Source organism: Petromyzon marinus, chromosome 47 (genome assembly GCF_048934315.1).
Source record: "Petromyzon marinus isolate PM22_M1 ecotype Great Lakes invasive population chromosome 47, UKy_Petmar_22M1.pri1.0, whole genome shotgun sequence".
NCBI classification, from domain to species: domain Eukaryota; kingdom Metazoa; phylum Chordata; class Hyperoartia; order Petromyzontiformes; family Petromyzontidae; genus Petromyzon; species Petromyzon marinus.
The window spans coordinates 2,705,572-2,726,971 of NC_133713.1; the positions used below are offsets into that span (position 1 = coordinate 2,705,572).

Genomic DNA, 21,400 nt, shown 5'->3' on the forward strand with positions numbered 1-21,400 from the left:
ACGGGGAGCTGCGTGCTAGGGCCTGCATCGCCCATGGTACGGTGTGGTGTGGTGCGGTGTGGCGTGGGTTCGGCGCACTAAAGCACCATGGGGTGGCGCTGTGCTCAAGTGCGCGTTGCAGCAAGGCACAGTGTACTGTGGTGGAGGCAAAGGGAGCTAATCAACGTGGTGTGGGGGGGTGCTACGCAAACTGCGGAGCAGACGTCACACGTCATTGCTGCCTCAGGGGCAAGTACTACAAGAAGCTGTGGTGCAAAGTAGATGACGTACGCTGCACTCGGGGGGGGGGGGGGGGGGGGAAGTCCGTGCTGTGTAATCAAAGCTGCGCTAGTCGGGAGAGTACGGGAGAGGAGTACAGAAGAGGAGTACGGGGGACTGCGACGCAGCCATGCGGTTGCAGAGGGCCCTCTGCTAGCAGGGTGTCGCGTGCTATGGTGTACACGCATTGCGAGGTGTGCCGCAGGGCGAGCGCCGTGCCGCGGTACATGCACTGCACACTATGCAGGGTGGGCAGCGAGTGATGCGGTGTGCTATGGTATGTGTACTGCAAACTGCACCGTGGTACACGTACCGCACACTGTTGTGGGAGGGTTGCGGGGGGGGGGGGGGAAGTGCCAAGCAGCAAGGGGCAGCCCCGTGCGCGGTGCCCCTACTTTTACCCCCCAGCATCGCCGCGTCAGCGCGCACACGCACCCACACACGAACACGCACGCGAGCACTCACGCACGCGCACGCACGTGTCTGCCCCTCCCTGCGTCTCCCGCGCCCGCCCGCCCACCCGCCCGCCCGCCCGCCCGCCCGCCCGCCCGTGCGCACTCGTCACTGCGCCGGCTTCTTGAGCTCACGGATCTGCTTGATGAGGTAGTTCTTCTCTTCGGTGAACTGCTCGTCGTCCGTGCGGTCCTGCTGGAACTTGGAGAGGAACTCCACCAGCTTGCTCTGGTTCTTGAGCAGGATGTCAAGGATGGGCTGCGGCTTGTTCGGGTTCGCCACAAACACCTGCCAAGACAAGCGGACGCACGCGAGCGAGCGAGCGACCGCCCCGCCAGGAGATCGCCATCAGATATGGAATACGAAGAAGGGTGGTTGTGCTGGGACTATGCTTTCAGTGGCCGCGGCAGGATTAATCGCTTTAACATCCAGACGTTAAGCTGCAGATAATTTTATTTAACCGAGTTGAGAGTTCCAGCAGAGACCAAACTCCGGTTAGCCTGGCAGCAGCGGCTTCTGGCTAGCCATCGAACAAATACGGTCACTGCATAGAACGGCGCTTTCGGATGCACTTCGGCGGCCGTCTGGAATGCTTTTCTTTCCGATATTAGGAAGCCACTGGAGCTATGCCCTTTGAAATCTAGATTGAAAACTTATTTCTTTAAAACTGCTTTTTGTGTTGAGTTTCTTGTCCTTCGCCCGCACCTCCAATTAGCGCGGTTGGCTACGTATGGTGCGAAACAAGTTCAACATAAATATGTCTCATGTGCAAGAGTGACCCTGAGTCACTTAAACAAACAGGAGCAGTTGTTGTTGTACTGCACGTCTATGCTCCCCCCCCCACCATCAACAACCCACAGTGACCAGCGTGGCATAGTCACATAGCCCACATGGCCCTTCGGCGAGTTGAGGCGCTGACAAAAGAGCTGGCCATGGGTTGTGCACACACGTGTAAAATTAAAAAGAGCTGGGAAATGTAATATTTAAATGTTTTATATATAATTATGTACTAACCCTACCGACTCTCTTGTGAAAGCATCCCACAGTGATTTTTAGTGGCTGCATTATTTTGTTAATAAGTGTTCTACGCTCGCGGAAAGATCTCAGGACTCATCTGTCCACACAGATGGGTTCCCGAGCACGATACTGCCCCAGTGGATTTGAGTCGGCAACCCATTACCAGCAAAGCACCGGACCACAGGTGTGTGCCACCACCACACCAGGCTATTACTTGAGTGAGGCAAGTGTGACAGCACAACCCCATAGGGGTCCAGCAAGGGTTGCCAACCTGTCCAGGAATTGGCAGGCATTGATGTGTACCGGAATCTGGTACCGTTATTGGGTTGAACCATGTTACAGGACGGTTTTGATAAATATAGGCTGACTGCAAAAGTTGGAAACCCGACCACACACTCACTAGCCCAGTCACTCACCCACCCACTCAATCATTCACTCTCATTCATTTGGCAAGTCACCCAGTTACTCATCCACTCACTCACACACCCATTCACTCACCCGGATTTACACCTGCCCAGGAATTGGCATATTTGTTGGGGGGTGGCAGGAATTGATTTGCACTGAGACCTGGTACCGCTATTGTTTTTGCAGTATAATGTACAGATTTGACAGACAAATGCTGAATTGGGTAATGTGTCTGACTTTGTTCTGTCTGTGGAGAATGTGGCAGCCCCCTAGATGCAGGTCTTGGTGGCTCCGGGGGGGTCACAGCACGGGTAATGGGCGACGGAGCTCTCGATACCGCATGCTGCCAACGAGGCGCAGGCTCGGTGAGGGAGAGCACGGGGACAGAGCCACAGGAGCACAGAGCCAGACTGAGTAAACCACGTGGGTGAGGCGAGATAGATTGCACGCCCCTCCCAGGGCGGACGTGCATGTGTGCATGTTTGTGTGCGCGTTCGTGTGGGTGTGTGTCGCGTTACCTTGAAGACATGGAAGGCCTCGAACTGGATGTTACGGCTCTTGTCGCGCAGCAGGTTCATCATGAGCTTGAGGTTCTCGGGCTTGCTGATGTAGCGTGTCATGATGGTGAAGTTGTGCCTGTCCAACAGCAGTTCTCCCAGGAGCTGGTGGAGAGACACGGGAACACGCACACACGTGTACTTAAGCAAGATTACACATCCACTCATACACAGGTACTCGCACACATAGGTACAAAGACAAATACCCCCCCAGTATAGCCTTAGCAGACTGTTAGGGCTGTTAGTAAGCACCTATGAAGGGCGGCACGGTACATGATGGGGTGGGTGGCCGGCACCACGTCTGACGTCGTCTCCCCGGTGGCGATGATTTTACACACTATACCAGGTATTTATTTGAGGCCGAGCCGATCTAGTGGAGGCCTAGGGCTGGTTCAGATAATCATCATGTTGGTGGCTGTGAGCGGGAATCGAACTCGAGTCGCCGGGTTCATAGTGCAGCGTGCTAACAACTACACGACCGCTCCCCATACAATGCCATACACACACGCACACACACGCACGCACGCACATATGCTTTAGCAAGCACAAGTACACTCAGTGATGGAGTTGTGCCGGAATGCGCCGATACACCATACCGGCATTTCTCAACAACAAACATGTAAAGCGGCATATCTTAAAACAGTTCCTATTCCTATGTTACGGTGTCCACAAAGAGGAAACGGCCGTGACCATGTGCTCAAGGATGAATAGCTTGCTGGGGAGTCATTCATCAGGAAGTGGATTTACACAGAGCTATGCAAACATTAGCGAGATGTTATCTCCCTCGCCTGGTTTGCAGGAGGTTGTGGGTTCAATCCCGACTCCGATGCCTGTTGTATATTTGGAGTTTGCATGTTCTCCCTGTGGTTGCGTGGAATTTTCTCCGGGTCCTCCGGTTTTTCCCCTCCACATTTAGAATCAACGTGCATTTCGAGTATTTGGCTGCAATAAATTTCCATACAAGTCACTTTGATGAGCTATCCTTTGTGGCCAGGTCGCTGAAAAAGAGCTGCATAGCTCAGTGGGCCCAACCTGGTAAAATAAAAAATCGTTTAGTTCTTATATTTGGCACGGCATGAATGGCATCGTCAAAGAGTGACCGGGAGCTGATGCAGATTCAGAAGCACCACGGATTGTGTTGTAGAATCCAGCACTGGACTCAAATCCACCTGTTTAATTACGTAGTGAGTCCAACTGAGTCGCAGGCATTATCTTAGGAGCAATACTATTCATTCACACAACGGCACGAACATAACACAACCTACGCTCCGGTCTCGAATGCCCATCTAACCACGCTACGGCAGAACTAGACACGGTTTGCTATCCCGGTCCGGACCACAAGCCGAGTCCCGGACCGCGTGGCTAGAGGATTCTTCTCCCCGACGTGGATCTACGTAACACCAACACTTGAAGAACCCCGAGCTCCTCACGGAGCTCTCGTTATATGCTCCTGGGCTGGGGCTGGCTCCGCCCTTAGCCCCGCCCACCTTCCAGGCTCCTCGAGCTCCTTCTCGAATGTTCCTGCTCGCTCTCGCTCCCTCACTGGAAGCCAGCACCGCACACTGCTCGCGGTGCCTCCGCGCTAACCAGCGCTCACCCAACCACCGCCAGTGTTGGTACTGCAGCCCGCAACCCGGGCTGCCCGCAATGACAACATTAACGGCCGTGACTTCGCAAGTCCCGGCACCAAACAGTGACAAGTACAGTCACTACAATTACACCGGCCTCAATGTTTACAGCAACGTGGCCCACCAGAAGTTACCCCTAGGGCCCCCCCACCCCCGACCCATGCAGTGCTGGGAAAAGAAGTAAATTAGAAATGAAAACCTTCAGAGATTGCCTCTTGGTCACGTAGTTTTCCGAGTTGAGCAGTTTCTCGTACTCTCCAAACACCTGCACACATACAAAAAGACAAAGGTCCCCCACCTCGTACATGCTTAGCAGACTTTTTCGGGCAAGTGCTGTTCACGAGCAGCTACGAAGGTCGGAACAGCACATGAGAGGGTGGGTGGCCAACGCCACACCCAGTCGCCTTTGTCTCCAAAGTGGCCATGTTTACACACCGCACCAGGTACTCATGAGGTGAAGTCGCCCGTAGAATAGGCCCAGAATGGCTTCGAATAATGGTCACTGGTGTTGGCGATGACCAGGAATCTAACTTGGGTCACCAGTTTCATAGCGCAGTTTGGTAACTACGACATGATCGCTCCATAAAGACAATACAAATAACCCCTGCATAGCCTTAACATACATTTGGGGCAAGTGCTGTTAGCGAGCACCTACCATAGGCATGAATGGCACATGAGGGGGTGGGCGGCCAGTCCCATGCCCAGCCACCTTTGTCTCCCTAGTGGCGACCTTTATACACTGCATCAGGTACTAATTTTGAGGCCAAGGCTACCTAAGCGATGCCAGTTGAGATAATCATCACTGATGTTGGCCGCGAGTGGGAATTTAACTCTGGTCGTCGCATTCTTAGCCCAGCGCGCTAACTGCCACCACAAAGACAGACACGCACGCACATGCGCAAGAGCCTGTTTATAAATCACCTCACGCGAAGATAGCGGTCATTAACTGGAATTCATGCTGTGGCATCTGGCAGAGGAGGCTTTGTGATGAGAGCTTACAGACTGGCGGGTCCCACAGCGCAGACAGTCGCACAGCAAGTGGCAGAAGAGTGCAAGCAAATGACACGCGCAATGGTCGCGGTGGAATCGTGGAGCGCACACGCGATGGTCGTGGTGGAATCTGGGAGTAAGCACCTTGTCATAATTCTCTTCCAGAAACTCTGCGCAGATTATTTTGTGCCTGGTCAGCAAGTCCTGCAATTGATTAGACGAAATCACAAAATCACAGAACACGTAATAATTAGTTTGCAGTGCATAATACTGGTCACCTGGTGATGACACAAACAGATTCCAGTAAAGCAATGAGCAACTCATTCAACATGTAAAGCACCTCCGATTTCCACGGTTGGCTATGTACATACATACAATACAGACGAATGAATGAGTTTTCATGGTGTATACTGGCGGGCCCTCTCTGTCACGTAACGTCACATCCTAGATCCCCCTATAGGTAGCCGTCCCTGTGCAGCGGAAGGTGACTCAGCACCTGGCTTGGTGATGGTAATTAAGTCTGCCAGTCCGAGGGGTGATGATTGCTGTGTGGTTTATCCTAGGGCACTCCCAGTGGCAGCTGTCCTTATGTGGAAAAGGTGAATCAGCACCTGACTCAGCAATAGGGATTAATTAGTCTGCCAGTATGGGGCGAGGATTGCTTCGTAATGTGTGGGTAATACAAAAATAAATAATTTGAAGCGAGATTGATATTGAGTGTGTTTTTTAGTTATGGGGGGTCAAACGAGGTCAACCCAGAGGAAACTCATGCAGAACAGGTGGAGAACATACAATACTCCACGCATGGAGAAAGGTGCCCCCAGTTGGGAAACAAACCTGGGACCTTCTTGCTGGGAGGCACAAATTATACCACCGGTAATGCCCTGTTACAGCGCAGCCGTGAACAGCTACCAGTCAACATGTGTAGCAATACAAAGTGTATACATAATGACAAAGATCACACCATTTATACCCCGTGACGCCTCACCGGTGAGACGTTTCCGCGACCACTGGGAAAACGTGGCAGCCCCGGTTCACAAACCTGGCATTGTGGGCTCAGCCTGGATCCCCACGGTAGTGCTAGAAAGAGCCAAAAAGGCACCGAGAGGCTCCCAGAGAGCCCCTCTAGACTGCAGTGGTTCTCAACCGGGGGTACGCAGACCCCTAAGGGGTACGTAGCAATATCCCGGGCTTGTACGCGAGGTGATTTATAAATGTGTGAAATTATATCGTACACGAGTCATTGGTGAATAATCATGTATGAATCTGGCAATATAAAATAACTGCAATACATTTTTAATCCGTATGGTAACCAGAATGATAGAAAATATATTTCAAAACTTTAATGATCGTAAAAAAAGTGGTTTCCAAGAGTATCCAGCGAACACATTACGTCACGCATGCAAAGCGGCCGTTGACTTTTTTATTCGCTTGCAGATACTCGCTAGTTAGGAAATGTCACAAAATGGACAAATGGTTAAAATATTGATGTTCATTATTTATACATTTATTTCTCAGAACCATGTTGGGTCAGGTAAGGGGGGTACTGCGATGAAACAAAATTCAACAAGGGGTACAGCAGTAGCCAAAAAAGGATGAGAACCACTGCTCGAGGGCATCTGGCCTACTCTCCCACTCTGGTCACGTCCTGGAAGGGGTAGGGAGTACCCACACTTTACCTCGCGACTCGTGAACGTGCTGATCGACTAACAGTGGCAAGCCCATTGATACTGTAAGGTGGGCAGTGTCAGCGGCGGTGGTTGCGGAGTATTTAAGAAGAAACTTGCTTCAACCGGCACGACGGGGAGACCGCACTGAACCGGTCGGTGACCCCTGGGGATTGCAAGTTCCGGTGCGCCACACCATGCCACCGTGGGGGGGTAGAGGGAGGGGGCGGCAGGGGACGTTATTCCGAGCAGAAGGAATTAGTCTCCTCGCTCGCCTTGAAGGTGGCGAAGGCGTCGGAGGCGATGTCGAAGGTGGAGACCTCGACGTAGCGGAAGAAGTCGTACAGCTGCGGCGAGCACAGCACGATCTTGCCGAGTGGCTCGTGGCGGATGCACTCGCGCAGCATGATGCCGCAGTTGAGCGCGATCTCGGGCGTCTCGTAGCTTCGCTCGCCGAGAAACAAAAACACACGCACGGAACACGATCCGTGGTTAACATCGAGGTTAAATATGATCCCGTTGCTCCCGCAAGGTGTCGCGACAGCTATTTTAAGGAAGCCTGGTCCGGGTGACATGGGTATTTGGACTTCCCGTATCTTGGTCCCGGTGATGTTTGACGCAGCTTCAAGTGGAAAGTCGAGCGTCTAATCGCTGGCTAAGCTTGGTTGTGAGAATCGTTCTTCAACTTAACGGTGAGCGAGCCGAAACGATAACATCTGGGTTACACGCTTGTACGTGACAATTTAAATTGTTTGGCTGTGTCAGGTGGTGGAGGAAGGTCTTAATGACACAAAGTTTGTCAAATCATTAATCATGTGATTCGTTGTGAAACTAAAATTACGAAGCACAGAAGTGTATTTGTTTAACCAGGTGAAACCTCAATTTACCATACAAACATGCAATTAATTATGCACACGACTACTGATGATCATTAACCATTTACCCCGAACTTTTGAAGCGTTTAAATAGGCAGCCCTAAAAAAAAAATAATCGCGTAAATTCGACGATAAAATGGCTCCATCTATTTTTTTCCTGGTTGGCCCCTTTTCCTTCGACAATGATGATTAAGATGATTGAGAGAGCGTCATCTTTCCGCTTGGGAGACAGTGGGGGGGGTAGGGGGCATCGCGATTCTTCCCTCACCCCTTGAGCAGCATGAAGAGCAGGCTGGGATTGGCGCAGATGTACTCCACGGTGGGGGAGCGAGTGCCGATCTGCCGGCGGAGAATATTGTTGAAGATCTGCGCCACGTCCTTCTTGCCCTGGGAACGGGAGCACGAGGATGAGAGAGATGTATGTACGTTACTATTACGTTATTTTTTATTTTATTTTACCAGGTGTAAGGTCCACTGAGCTGAATGAGCTCTTTTTCGGATGCGACCGATCACAAATGATAGCTCAACAAAGTGGCTTTTCCTGTGGAAATGTAAAACATGAAAATACTCTTAAAAGCATGTTAATCCTAAATGTGGAGGGAAAAACCAGAGGACCCGGAGAATAATTCACAAAGAATAATTCAAACTCCAAATATACAGCCATGAGTGTCGGGATAAAACCCAAAACCTCCTGTATACCAAGCGAGGTAGTTAACATATCGCCAACCGTGGCACTATATGTATATACATATGATGCACTTCTTTGGCACAGGAACATAGCCAACCGTGCTATTAGGTGCGGGGAAATGACAACAAACTAAACACAACAAGCACAGACGTCATCGTGTGAGCACGATGAGCATCGCGATGCTCTGCCCTGCAGGACCGTGGGGTCATCTATACATGGCAGTGTTACCTCCTCGTAACACACTGGGTTTTCTCCGGGCAAATCAGTTTGCTCTTCCCACACACACAGCTGAATTTCTTTGCACCTTCTGGACAAGGAGCAAGGTCACCGCGGTGAATGCGTGGCAGTGGGAGAGGAGGCATCGAGCGGAATACAACTGCGAGTCGTCGTCCGGTCGTCTGACACGAATTTGAAACTCTGGGAACGAGGAGACCAACTCTGGGACCGTGCCACTACAACTCCCCCCTTCGAGTGACGTCGCTGCATTCGTGTAGCGGTGGTGGGTGATGCCGTGGTGTAGTGTTAGTGGGTGATGCCGTGGTGTAGTGTTAGTGGGTGATGTCGTGGTGTAGCGGTGGTGGGTGATGCCGTGGTGTAGTGTTAGTGGGTGATGCCGTGATGTAGCGGTGGTGGGTGATGCCGTGGTGTAGCGGTGGTGGTGATGTCGTGGTGTAGCGGTGGTGGGTGATGCCGTGGTGTAGTGTTAGTGGGTGATGCCGTGGTGTAGCGGTGGTGGGTGATGCCGTGGTGTAGCGGTGGTGGGTGATGCCGTGGTGTAGCGGTGGTGGGTGATGCCGTGGTGTAGTGGTGGTGGGTGATGCCGTGGTGTAGTGTTAGTGGGTGATGCCGTGGTGTAGCGGTGGTGGGTGATGCCGTGGTGTAGCGGTGGTGGTGATGCTGTGGTGTAGTGTTAGTGGGTGATGCTGTGGTGTAGTGTTAGTGGGCGATGCCGTGGTGTAGCGGTGGTGGGTGATGCCGTGGTGTAGTGTTTGTGGGTGATGCCGTGGTGTAGCGGTGGTGGGTGATGCCGTGATGTAGTGGTGGTGGGTGGTGCTGTGGTGTAGTGGTGGTGGGTGATGCCATGGTGTAGTGTTTGTGGGTGATGCCGTGGTGTAGTGTTAGTGGGTGATGCCGTGGTGTAGCGGTGGTGGGTGATGCCGTGGTGTAGCGGTGGTGGGTGATGCTGTGGTGTAGTGTTAGTGGGTGATGCCGTGGTGTAGTGTTAGTGGGTGATGCCGTGGTGTAGCGGTGGTGGGTGATGCCGTGGTGTAGCGGTGGTGGGTGATGCCGTGATGTAGTGGTGGTGGGTGATGCTGTGGTGTAGTGTTTGTGGGTGATGCCATGGTGTAGTGTTTGTGGGTGATGCCGTGGTGTAGTGTTAGTGGGTGATGCTGTGGTGTAGTGTTAGTGGGTGATGCCGTGGTGTAGCGGTGGTGGGTGATGCCGTGGTGTAGTGTTAGTGGGTGATGCCGTGGTGTAGCGGTGGTGGGTGATGCCGTGGTGTAGTGTTAGTGGGTGATGCTGTGGTGTAGTGTTAGTGGGTGATGCCGTGATGTAGCGGTGGTGGGTGATGCCGTGGTGTAGTGTTAGTGGGTGATGCCGTGGTGTAGTGTTAGTGGGTGATGCCGTGGTGTAGTGTTAATGGGTGATGCCGTGGTGTAGTGGTGGTGGGTGATGCCGTGATGTAGCGGTGGTGGGTGATGCCGTGGTTTAGTGTTAGTGGGTGATGCCGTGGTGTAGTGGTGGTGGGTGATGCCGTGGTGTAGCGGTGGTGGGCAATGCCGTGGTGTAGCGGTGGTGGGTGATGCCGTGGTGTAGTGTTAGTGGGTGATGCCGTGGTGTAGCACCTCGAAGTCAATGCGCTGCAGCTGTGTAATGAGCACTGGGATGAGGCCACTGTTGTAGAGCTCCTGGGCCAGCTGAGCCACAGCCTCCGGCTGGGGCTCCTTGTCTCCCGTGCCGTAGAGGATCTCCTTCATCGCCGCCAGGCTCTTAGACACCTCCTCGCTCGCCTGCACGCGCGCCCAACCCCACGCAGCGCCAGCACCGGTCAGCAGCGCCAACAGCGGTCGCTGCATTCATTGCAACGGCAGCAGCAGCAGCAGCAGCAGCGCTGGCAGCAGCAGCACTGGCAGCAGTAGTGGTAACATCAGCAGTAGCCGTGATAGCAGCTGCAGCAGCGGTGGTAGCAGGAGCAGCAACTGTAGTAGAGGCAGCATCCATCAATGGGGTTGCAGTATTATTAACCGCAGCAGCAATAGGATATGACATTGGTGGCACATGCCTGTTGCTGTAATAGGGGATGATTTGACTCCCCCTGCTTGCTCAAGATGTTCCTCTCACCCCATGATGTGACAAGCGTCTGTGTTTTTTAATCAGGAGCTTAAATGCGCCTTAAACCAACATCTCCCTCTCATTCACTCCAAATTCCCAGCTGTGTGTTTTTTGGCCCAGCTGATTACAGCTTGTCCGTGTGCAGCAGCAGCACAAGGTGAGGGCACAGACGATCTTAAGAGCAGACATTAGGCCACCAGTAAGTTGCGAGGTGGGGCGAGGTTGCTGTCGGTTATTCAATTTAAGCAGCTTGCAAGTACCTTTTGTTGTGGTTGCAGGTGTGTACCCTTCCTGCACTTAAGTGTCTATATACTGTACATCTCTGATGTTGACACTTACTGCTAATGCTGCAGATTACATTTATTTATTTCTAATTTATTTATCCAGGAAATCCACATTGAGTCTCAAATATTGTTTTTTTTGTGGATATTCCTGCATTGGAATTTTTGGCAAATTCTTTGCAAGCCTTATTTTATTTTGTGTGCGAGGAAACCCGAGTACCCAGCTCACTGGGGTGCCGTGGTAACGAGATGGTATCTGCATCACCTGGTATACAAGAGGTCGTGGGCTCGATCCCAACCCTGATGCCAGTATATATGCAGTTTGCATGTTCTCCCCGTGCTCGCATCGATTTTCTCCGGGTTCTCCGGTTTTTCCCTCCACGTTTAGAAACATTGTGTTTCGAGTATTTGGCTGCTATAAATATCCCACGTGACTTTGTTGCGCTAGCATTTGTGGCCGGGTCACTTCTGACAAAGAGCTACATAGCTCAGTGGGCCTTACCTGGTAAAATAAAAAATATAGTATATTTTTGTTGACCCACTACACGTATGAGAGGAAAACACAGGGTCCAGAAAGCTGTGCTCCAGGTACTTCTTGCTGTGCTGCCATCTCCTGACAACCAGCACCGAGTTTTCCGGGATTAGGAGTTGCAATGATCTCTACACGATCCACCAAGCTTAACCTCAAAAGTGTTGGAAAATTAGCGGAGGGGAGGGAGGGGGTACAGCGGTGATTGTGGGATCAGTAGCAGCAGCAATAGCAGCAGTCGTCGTGATGCAAATAGCAGCAGCGCGAACATTGGCAGCAGGATCATGAACCATTAGCAACAGCAGTAATTAAGCATCAGTATCACCAATAGCAACCACCGAGCGAACGTTGGAATGCACAGCGGCAGCACCAGAATAAGCAGCCGCACCGGGAGCAGTTCAAGCGGCAAGAGCATAAACTATAGCGGCCACAAGTGCAGATTAGTACAAGAGTACAATCAGCCATCTATCCACTGCTGGACGAAGGCCTCCCCCCATACGCTGTCGTTATTCCTCACGGTCCAGTACTGCCACCGTTCCAATTCGCTCCTGCACGTCAACCGGTCACATTGCTTCATCTCCTCGGCGATCATACTCCTCGACGCATTCTCTCGTTTGGCTGCCACTCTGTCACCATTCTCCTCCATCGGCCACTGTCCCATCGAGTGATACGTTTTGCTCGCTCAGTCTCAACACCCCTGTCCCCTTTCAACTAGGTCTAAATGCCTGTTAATTTATGGACTGTGTCTAGATATCACGAATCCCATTAACCTTGTTCCGATGACGTACAGGTACGTCATCGGAACAAGATTCAGCAGTGAATGGGACCCACCCACCCTGCAAATTGCAGACGTCTCGGAACGGGAAAGGGTTGACCTGGTCTACACAGTGTAATTCATGTGTCAAGTTTCCACTAATGTTTGACAGGATAATGGGAAAGCCATTGCTGCTTACCAACAACGTGGCCTGGCTTGTTTTTCTCCTACGGTCGTAAGAAAATCGATTTTCCGGCACCACGTGACCCAGTGCCGAAAACCTCTTTGGCTCGCCACCATAATCCACACGTGGAGACCACTTTACACTTCCTGCTCCTTCCCTCACACTGCTCCACTTTGGAATTCCCCTCCGTCGATTTTCCCAGCCTCTTTTAACAACCTTACTCAATTTAAGAAGCACGTCAACAGTATCTATTACAACTTCGACGGTCGGTTTAACATGTAGGCATTCGAAAACAATATTATCCAGAATGTTGTGGGTTTGTTTACTCTCCAACCCACCGGTGTGCTGAACTAGTAACTTAATTGGCATGTTTTGTTTGTGGCAAACCTAACTAATTGGCCATGTTGGGTAGTGGCAGGTTTAATGACACATTCATATTTACGAGATCTGACCCCAAAAAAAACCTCAACTTGGACAGTGCTGTTTGTTGTTGGCCGTTTTTATGTTTTTGGGCCCTTGGGTCCACTCTGAGCAACCGTTGTCAAAACGGCAACAATCCCGCATGGGCTCACCGCACCTTCTCCGCCTTCTTGTCCTGCTTCTCCAGCTGGGCCAGGCTCTCCTTGAGGTGGCGCACCACCTCCGCCGGCGTCTTGTGGGACTTGCCGAACAGGGGCATGTCTGCCTAGGGTCCGAGGGGGGACGCGCGCGCTCGCCCGCTCACAGAGCCACTCAACCCACTCGCTCGCGCGCCCACACCGCTTCGTCCACGCGCTCGCACACACGCGCGTACGCTCTCTCGCCTACTTGTTCACTCGCTCGTTCCCGACTCGGCAAAAAACACGCTCACATGCGCATACACGGACTGTCGCCTGAATGAAGACCAGGAGCACAGGCACACACACACACGCGCACAGATACACACACACAGACACACCAGACACAGACACACACACATAGGTTAGGATAGAACATGCAACTTGTTGATAAGAATTTCATTGAAAATGTTACTGCCATCAAGAGTTGTGTTGTCAGGAGGCAATGCCGCGTCCTTCCTGACATTGGGTAGAGCCTCGCTCCTTCCGTGTCAGTGGAAGCCACCCCGGAAGAGGACAGCTGGAAACTACCCAACAGGAGTGGCTCCTCTCACGGTCTCGTCTCGCTGGACGCGTGGACGGCCCACTCCCTCGCCGCCGACGCACAAGCAAAAGTCTCACTTCACGTTCGTCACCTGGAATGCTCAGAAATGTAATTCCCTAGAGCGATGCTGTGGTCGAATTTTTGCAGCCAGAATTCGATGCAGTTCTTTTATGCGACTGTGTTGAGCTCATCGCCCTCGCTACAGATGTCGTACAGGTGGTGCCTCGGTTTACAATGCAATCGATTAACGATTCGCCTCCCATAGGGCCCCATTGTTTCTATTAGCACCCCTAAGTGGACTAGGCAGACCTCAGACAATAAGCGACGCCCTTTTGTGAGCATTTTGAGACCAAATTGGCTGCCAGCTTTTAAACGATTGATGTGCATTGCTTATGGAAACAGCTCTCTTGAATACTGTGTTTTTTTACTTAAAAGTTAAATAATATGAATAACAATGTCCCCTAAAATGGATGTGAAGACAAGAAAGTGAGGAAAACAATTAGTGTGCAAGCTAAGCAGGAAATTATTCCGATCGTCTTTTAACAAATTAAGCCTTGAGCGTGTATTTACCATATGATCCTGATGGTGGTACCCAAGGATACCAAATAATACAAATGGCCGAGGCAATAAAATATTTTATTTCTGGGACACTATTTTTTTCCAGGGGTGTACTTCACTCCGCGACTGGGGTACCAATCAATCGGAAATCAGTGCTACTCCGCGATGTCGAAATGCAGCGAGGGCGATTGCGCTGAAACCCTGAACGCTCGTATGCACCGTAGTGCATCGTGTACAGCTGGTCGACCATCAACAGACTAAAAATGATACCGCCATGAGGTTCATATTACGATAAACGATCATTTAAATTCACGGTTGTTTTATTGGAACCCAATTAATATCGTTAACCGAGGGACCACTGCGTAAACCCACGTGTGTGGGATGCCCACGTTGAACTGGGGAGGGGGGGGAACCCGTGTTAAAATTGCGGCTCAGCAATTCCTCAACGGGCAAACTCCACGAGCCGCCCGGCCACCTCTAAAACACGCCAACAGTCGACATAAAGGAAGGACATCAAAGCCCCGGTGCTTTTACAGAAGAGAAGTTTAGGGATAGAGGTCACTGCTTTATCAGTTTCCGTAATAAAGGCGAACATGATGAACTGCCAGGGTATGTGCATATTTGCCCAGTGTCCTCCTGTCGTAACACCCAACAGTGGTCACGACATGGTTACTGGCATTCTAAAAGAGAAACATGTAATTTCCACCACTTTTCTGATTGAAACAGAGCATGGCATGAGAGCTCGTTTACATATTAAAAAACTGTAAACTAAAATTTGTTTATTTTACCAGGTAAGGCCCACTGAGCTGTATAGCTCTTTTTTCAGAAGCAACCTGGCCACAAATTATAGCTCAACGGAGGGGATTACCGTGTGGAAATGTATCGCAGCCAATTACTCTAAATGCGTGTTTCTAAATGTGGAGGGGAAAACTGGAAGACCTGGAAAAAAATCCAAACTCAAAAAAAACAGGCATCCGGGTGGGGCCCACGACCTCCTGTATACCAGGCAAGGTAGTTAACATCTAGCCACTGTGGCGCTTTAATGCGATTGCATAACCCCGTACATTCCTTTAAACATACGACAGGTGACAAAACTATTACACAATATGACCGACCCCCCCACCCCCATGTAGGTACCAGTTAAAACAAGAGCACCGTGTTCTCCAACTGCACGAGCGCTCGCGATGGACACGCAGCAAAGATGTCAGACGCCCATAAAACAAACACACATTCCCGACAGCTGCATATTAAGAGCGTGACCCACACTCAGAAGAATGCAAAGTTATAATCCAGCTTAGCCCATCATCCCAATTGGGTGCGATAAAATTGGTACCGCTTTGCGGGAAGTCGGTAAAAAGATTCGTTATTGCACACTCTCACGAGTCCTGTCCATCACGAACGCACATTGATAACACATTGAAGTAGGCTCCATGGAACAACAACACCGTTTGGAGTCCGTTGCAGAACTGGCTCGGACTCAGGGATGGATCCCGAACATGAGCTGGTAGCGTGTTCCAGCGTCTTAGGGCCGGAGACCTTGAAACTGCGCTGGCCGTATATCGTGCGCGAGGTTTACACGCAGCAGATCGCAGCGAGCAGCGGATCATAGTCCAAGTCGATTTTGGCCTGTTGAAGCTGGTACGCACTGATCGGCGAGAGAGGACGGAGCAGACTGATGGAGCACTGGGGGAGAAGTCAAAAGGAGTTCAACTATGCAGGAGACTGCCTCGCCCCCGAGCGTTCATTTGGTGCCGACAAATCGGCAGGAATATATGCACTAGAATTTATTCATAGTGACTTGCTTAGCTTTTCACTATTTTGCACTCGTCGTTTTTTTTGTACTGTTTGTCGATATAATTCGCTGACCCGCGCCTGATATAAATCTGTGAAAAAGAGCTTCATAGCTCATCAGGTTACTCCAGGATAGAGGTTCTAAACTCTGAACGTGGAACTCTCCCCGCCGATTCGGGGGCCTCCACTGCCCGACACTCAAGGGGCACAGTTTTCACGCTTGCGCAAGTAAATGCGACTGCTTTTTTAAATTACATTAATGAGGAAAAGTTACGAATCTGAACAAAAAACTATGAGGCCACGTAACATGATAAGATTTTCCGTCGGGCAGTTTTGCGCGTGTGGGTGATGCGGCTCGGAAAGAGTAAATATTACCTCAACTGATCATCTTACAGCACCGGGCACAGCGAGGCTACAGCTAATTAAACAAACTCAATGACCAAGGAATTTTATCTATGCCGCAATGGCCGGCTGCCTCTCTGGGCTCATGATGGCCGTGTCAAAGACACCCAGCAAGCAGATTAAATAAGCCACCCTCAATCCAGGTGCAGCGAGTACAAGTCCTCAGCCCAGTCACCAGCGACTACAAAAAAAACAGGACATGTAAATAATATTTATTATTTGCATTTGCTAGAGAGCCCTCCATTATGCAGACGCATCTCAAAAGCTAATTGCACGCGATAAGCAACTTACACTGCACACCTCATCTAAAGAAAATTGAAAGGGCACCCTTGGTGGCAGCTGTCCCCTGCGTGGCAAAAGGCGACTCGGCCACCTGACTTGCACACAACAGGCATTATTCTGTCAGTCGGGAGCGATTATTGCCGCTTTGTGGAACCCCAATAGAGTAGTTTTGCGCAACCGAAATAACTGAGCGTTTAAACCAAGGCCGTAGCCATGGAGTCAACATTGGGGGGACCAAATCTTCCAGGGGGTCTGGGGGTCCCCTCCAGAAAAAAAATCTAAATTTTAAAACTAATTTCCTGTCATTTCCTGCCTAAAATATTCGAAAATTCACTAACACATGAGATGGACTTATTTTTTTTTTTACAATGTCTAACAGTGTATTGTATTATATTGCTCTGTTTTTTCTTTTTTTACCTGTTCTTGTTTCATTGTATGTAATGGTAGATATTAGGGATTAATAAAGTACAATCATAACCACAATCATATAAACAGAAATCTATGCATTGTTATTTGAAGACAAGTCCAGATATTGTGGCCAAGGTTTAGCAAACTGTTGTTTTATTTACATATTTACAAGTAAACTTAGGTGGGCAGCAGGGGCGTTTGCTCTGCTCTCCTCTCTTATCTTCTCCTCTCCACTCCTCTCCTCTGGTCCAATATTCTCCTCTCTTCTCCAGTCATCTCTTATCCTCTCCCCAGCTCTGCAGTCATTTCTGCTCCTTTCCTCTGCTCTACTCTCCTATCCTGTCATCGCCTCTCCAGGCAATGACAAGTGTTTTGACTTGCCATTCTTCAAGCAAAGGATCCCAAGCTCTTTTTGCGCTTATCGTTGACACCGATAGAAGACTGGCATATTCCTTCAAGGTCCAGTCTGTCCAATTTCTCCTGGTGCACATGACACATGGCCACATTTTTCAGCCTTGTTTGACTCATCGAAGATCTAAGCCATGTCTTAAGCCTCCTCACCACACTGAAACTCCCCTCAGCTTCTACAGAGGAGGCAGGGACGACCAGCAGAAGCCTTAAAGCTTCCACCTGACTGAAGAGACCTCTCACCTCTGGCACCATTTCCCTAATAATGCTAGCAACATCTGAGCTCGTTTGAGATTTGTAATTAGCCCCAAACATGGCCAACTGCACCTGCAGTCGTCTTGAATTCAATTAAGAAGACTCGTCTACCACCTTGTCCATGTCTACGCATAGCAGCACATTTTCAAGCTGCTGGAGCTTGTGGAATCCAGCTTAATCAAACCTCTATGAATTGAATACTCATTGTGTCCAAGCGTTGAAGAATTGGGCTCTGTACAAAGACTGGGCATCCGGATGGATATGGGCTGCAGCCTGACCGGTGTAACGCTTTGGAGGTTTGTGGATATATTGGGGGGGGGGGGGGGGGGATGTGTCCCCCCCCCCCCCCCAATATATATGAAATTACGGCCTTGGTTTAAACAAGCGGGAGAAACCCACAATGGACGGCACGTGGCAGCGGCTTCGCTCTCGAGCGGGTCGTGAAGGAGCGCCGTTTAGTGACTGGGGGCAAGCAGTCTGTTGGTGAGAGACTGGCTCAACTCTCCCAGTGGCATTGGCTTCTATTGCAGCTTTGTGTAAGTGCTTGTTGATATAATTTGGGCCACAGTGGCAAGATGTTAACTACCTCGCCTGGTATGCAGGAGGCCATAATAAGGTTCGATCCCAACCCTGCTGTATATTTGGAGTTTTCGTGTTCTCCCTCCCCGTGGTGGCGTGGATTTTTCTCCGGGTCCTCCGGGTTTGTTACCCCCCACATTTAGAATCAACATCACGCGTTGAGAGCATTTGGCTGAGATACATTTCCACGTGATAAGCCACTTCGCTGAGCTATTATTTGTGGCCAGGTCGCTTCTGAAAAAGAGCTACAGAGCTCAGTGGGCCTGACCTGGTAAAATTAATTTTAAAAAATATCAGCTGTAGGGCACCTGGTCACAGGCGAGTGAGAGAAGAGCGACCCATGGGGCCTGATCACGGCTCCGACAGCTTCAACACAAGCGCTCGTACCGTGTCACGGAACTATAGCGGCACGGTGGCCATTCAGCGGCACGGAGGTGGGATGATGTATATCCTCATCATCACGATCCGTGGGCAGATAGCCCCTAGGTGTCCAAACTGCGCATTTCATCATGTTTCCACTTTCCTTGGTCTTGTGCCAATATGCTCAAGTAGTGCCACATCTTTCTGGCACCTTTCTGGGTTGTATGTACAAACATAGATTGGGGGTTGTTAAACAAAATCCAGTAAAACCAGTAATCAGGTGATAGAAAGGGGCAATGTGGGAGGGGAGGTGGGGGGGGTTAGAAGCTTGCCCCATCGTTATAACTGCCGTGCCAGGAGATGGGATCAAACCGGCGTCCTCGGGATGGCAAATTGAGTGCGGCTTATCCTTACACACCACTGTATCAGCTCCCAACCATTTCTCAGTGAAAGAGGTTTATATTTTTGCTAAAACATTTATATGCGTGGCAAACCATGAGTGGAAAAAACTATTTTAACAACCCTAATATACGTAACATTTGGCGATGCTGCATCAACAAATGTGTCATGAAGGACTATTGCCCAAAACATTACCTATTACGTGTCTTTTCCTTTTAAGGCCACAGTGTATTGACAAATGTGTTTAGTTTCTATATAGATGTGTATGGCCGGTTGCGATCTGCGTCCATTAAGGCCAATGAAAGAATAACCATTCGGAGCCTGGTGGGTCAGCCCTGTTCTCAATAGCTCACGTGCGCCAATAAAAAAAAGCTGTGGGTCATAAGTCGAAGTCGTTTAAAACAAAAACACGTGACGGCCAAGTACGGACTCAAAGTCTCTTCTTTATCAATGGCAAGCTCTTAAACAAGGTGGCGGCCAACGGTCCGTGAACTTGATTAGCAAATAAAAATTAAATTTAAACAGCCCCATGTAGGTTGACTTGTGATATTTCTCCGGCTTCTCCTTTGTACGTTGAACTTCTTTCACACCGTACATAGCCAACCGTGCTAATGGGGGTGCGAGAAAGGACAAACTTCATTAATGATTTGGCTGTAAATATTAATCCTTAAGTGCAATAAGTAGTATTGAGAATATACCAACGTGTGCACACACTGCACTTTGTCAATTCGCTGCTGAATGTCGGCTGCCTCGGCACACAACACCGATGTTAAAACGTTCACTAAATCTATGATGCAACCCAGAAATAAACATCTTAATCGGCGCAGGCATGTGCTGAGTTAAAAGCTCCATTCAGGAGATGAACGAGACTTGAAAGCTACAGCCAGGAAAGTCATCATGGCACTCGAGTGACTTCCCCGTGACATCACTTCCATACCTCTAATAAAGCACGGTTGGCTAGGTACGGTACGAAATAAGTTCAACATACAGCACATACATACGCAGCGGCGGCGCGCAAGCGTTATGGCGGAGCACCTGGTGGTGATTTTAACCAAATATTGTCGATACAGACATTTCATACGTGTGTTAAAGAGTTCAGGACACACAGCCGGGCAGTTATCAGAACAGCGCTCGATGTGAAGACAGACAGACGTGGGTGTGGCTTCAAACACATGAAGAGGAATGAAAACTTCCGGGCTTCTAAGCTTCACGCTCTTTGTCAGCCCTGCAACTTAATGAACAGGGGGCAAAGATTCCACGTAGCACAAACGGGCTGTTGGGGGCAAGTGCTATTAGCGAGCACTTAAATAAGGTTGGCAAGGCACACGAGGGGGTTGGTGGCCAACGGAACGCCCGGTTGCCTTCGTCTGCCCATTGTTGATATTTACACACCGCACAAGGTACTCATTTAAGGCCGAGTCAACCTAACTTCGGGGAGGCCCAAGACGAGGTAAATTATTCGTCACCGATGTTGGTCGTGAACAGGAATGGAACTCGAGTTTTTGGATTTGTAAGCATAGTGCGCTATACCACTCTGCCACAACTCTTTATACGAAGAGGGAACACATACACACACACCACACATACACTTGGATCCATTATACACACGGCCCGTGAGGGAGGAGCACTGTGCCACACCTTAAAGGTGACCAAATCTTCGGGCGAGCAATGAAATGCAGATGCCTTCTCAATGTTGGGTGACCAAAGAAGGATAACGCGAAACGGAGATCAGGTGACAAAAAGGCATGAGGGAAGAAGAAATAAACCAAAGCGTTCCAGCGACTGGAACAACGGCTCTGACGCAAGTGTAAACTTTAAACTTCCAGAAACAAACACTCGCGTGTTCTGTGTTCAGCGCTTCTCTACGGACACAAAATTAACCAATAAATGTTGGTAAAATAAAAATCGTAAAAATAAAATACTCACACATTCATCCACCCAAGTAGCACTGGCCAGGCCCAATCCAGCTTGGTTTTCTGAGACCGGGTGCATTCCCGGCGAGTTGGCCATCAGCTACAATTACCTCAATTGTAACAAATCAGGTGCGAATACAAAGACGCCCCGTATAGCCTTAACGGACTGTTAGGTAAGTGCTGTTAGCAAGCACCTATGAAGGTCAGAACAGATCATGCGGGTTTGGGATGGCAAGCACCACGCCCGACCACTTTTATTGCACACTACAGACAACATTTCTTATT

The 21,400-nt window shown here is 50.1% G+C and overlaps 1 protein-coding gene across 2 annotated transcripts in view; it reads right to left on the reverse strand.

The window, feature by feature from the left end:
- Positions 1 to 800: 800 nt before the first annotated feature.
- The window catches only part of CAB39 (calcium binding protein 39), a 45,420-nt gene continuing 24,820 nt past the window's right edge, over positions 801 to 21,400 (reverse strand). Inside the window, exons 2-9 of one of the 2 annotated variants that reach the window (XM_032971992.2) lie at positions 13,198 to 13,485; positions 10,386 to 10,550; positions 8,119 to 8,237; positions 7,251 to 7,419; positions 5,453 to 5,512; positions 4,518 to 4,583; positions 2,652 to 2,795; positions 801 to 999 (exon numbers count right to left, since the gene is read on the reverse strand). In XM_032971992.2, the coding sequence (XP_032827883.1) occupies positions 820 to 999; positions 2,652 to 2,795; positions 4,518 to 4,583; positions 5,453 to 5,512; positions 7,251 to 7,419; positions 8,119 to 8,237; positions 10,386 to 10,550; positions 13,198 to 13,299 (1,005 nt within the window). In that variant the 5' untranslated portion in view covers positions 13,300 to 13,485 and the 3' untranslated portion in view covers positions 801 to 819. Of the gene's footprint in view, positions 1,000 to 2,651; positions 2,796 to 4,517; positions 4,584 to 5,452; positions 5,513 to 7,250; positions 7,420 to 8,118; positions 8,238 to 10,385; positions 10,551 to 13,197; positions 13,493 to 21,400 lie in introns of both variants that reach the window. The other variant, XM_032971991.2, reaches the window with a different exon arrangement.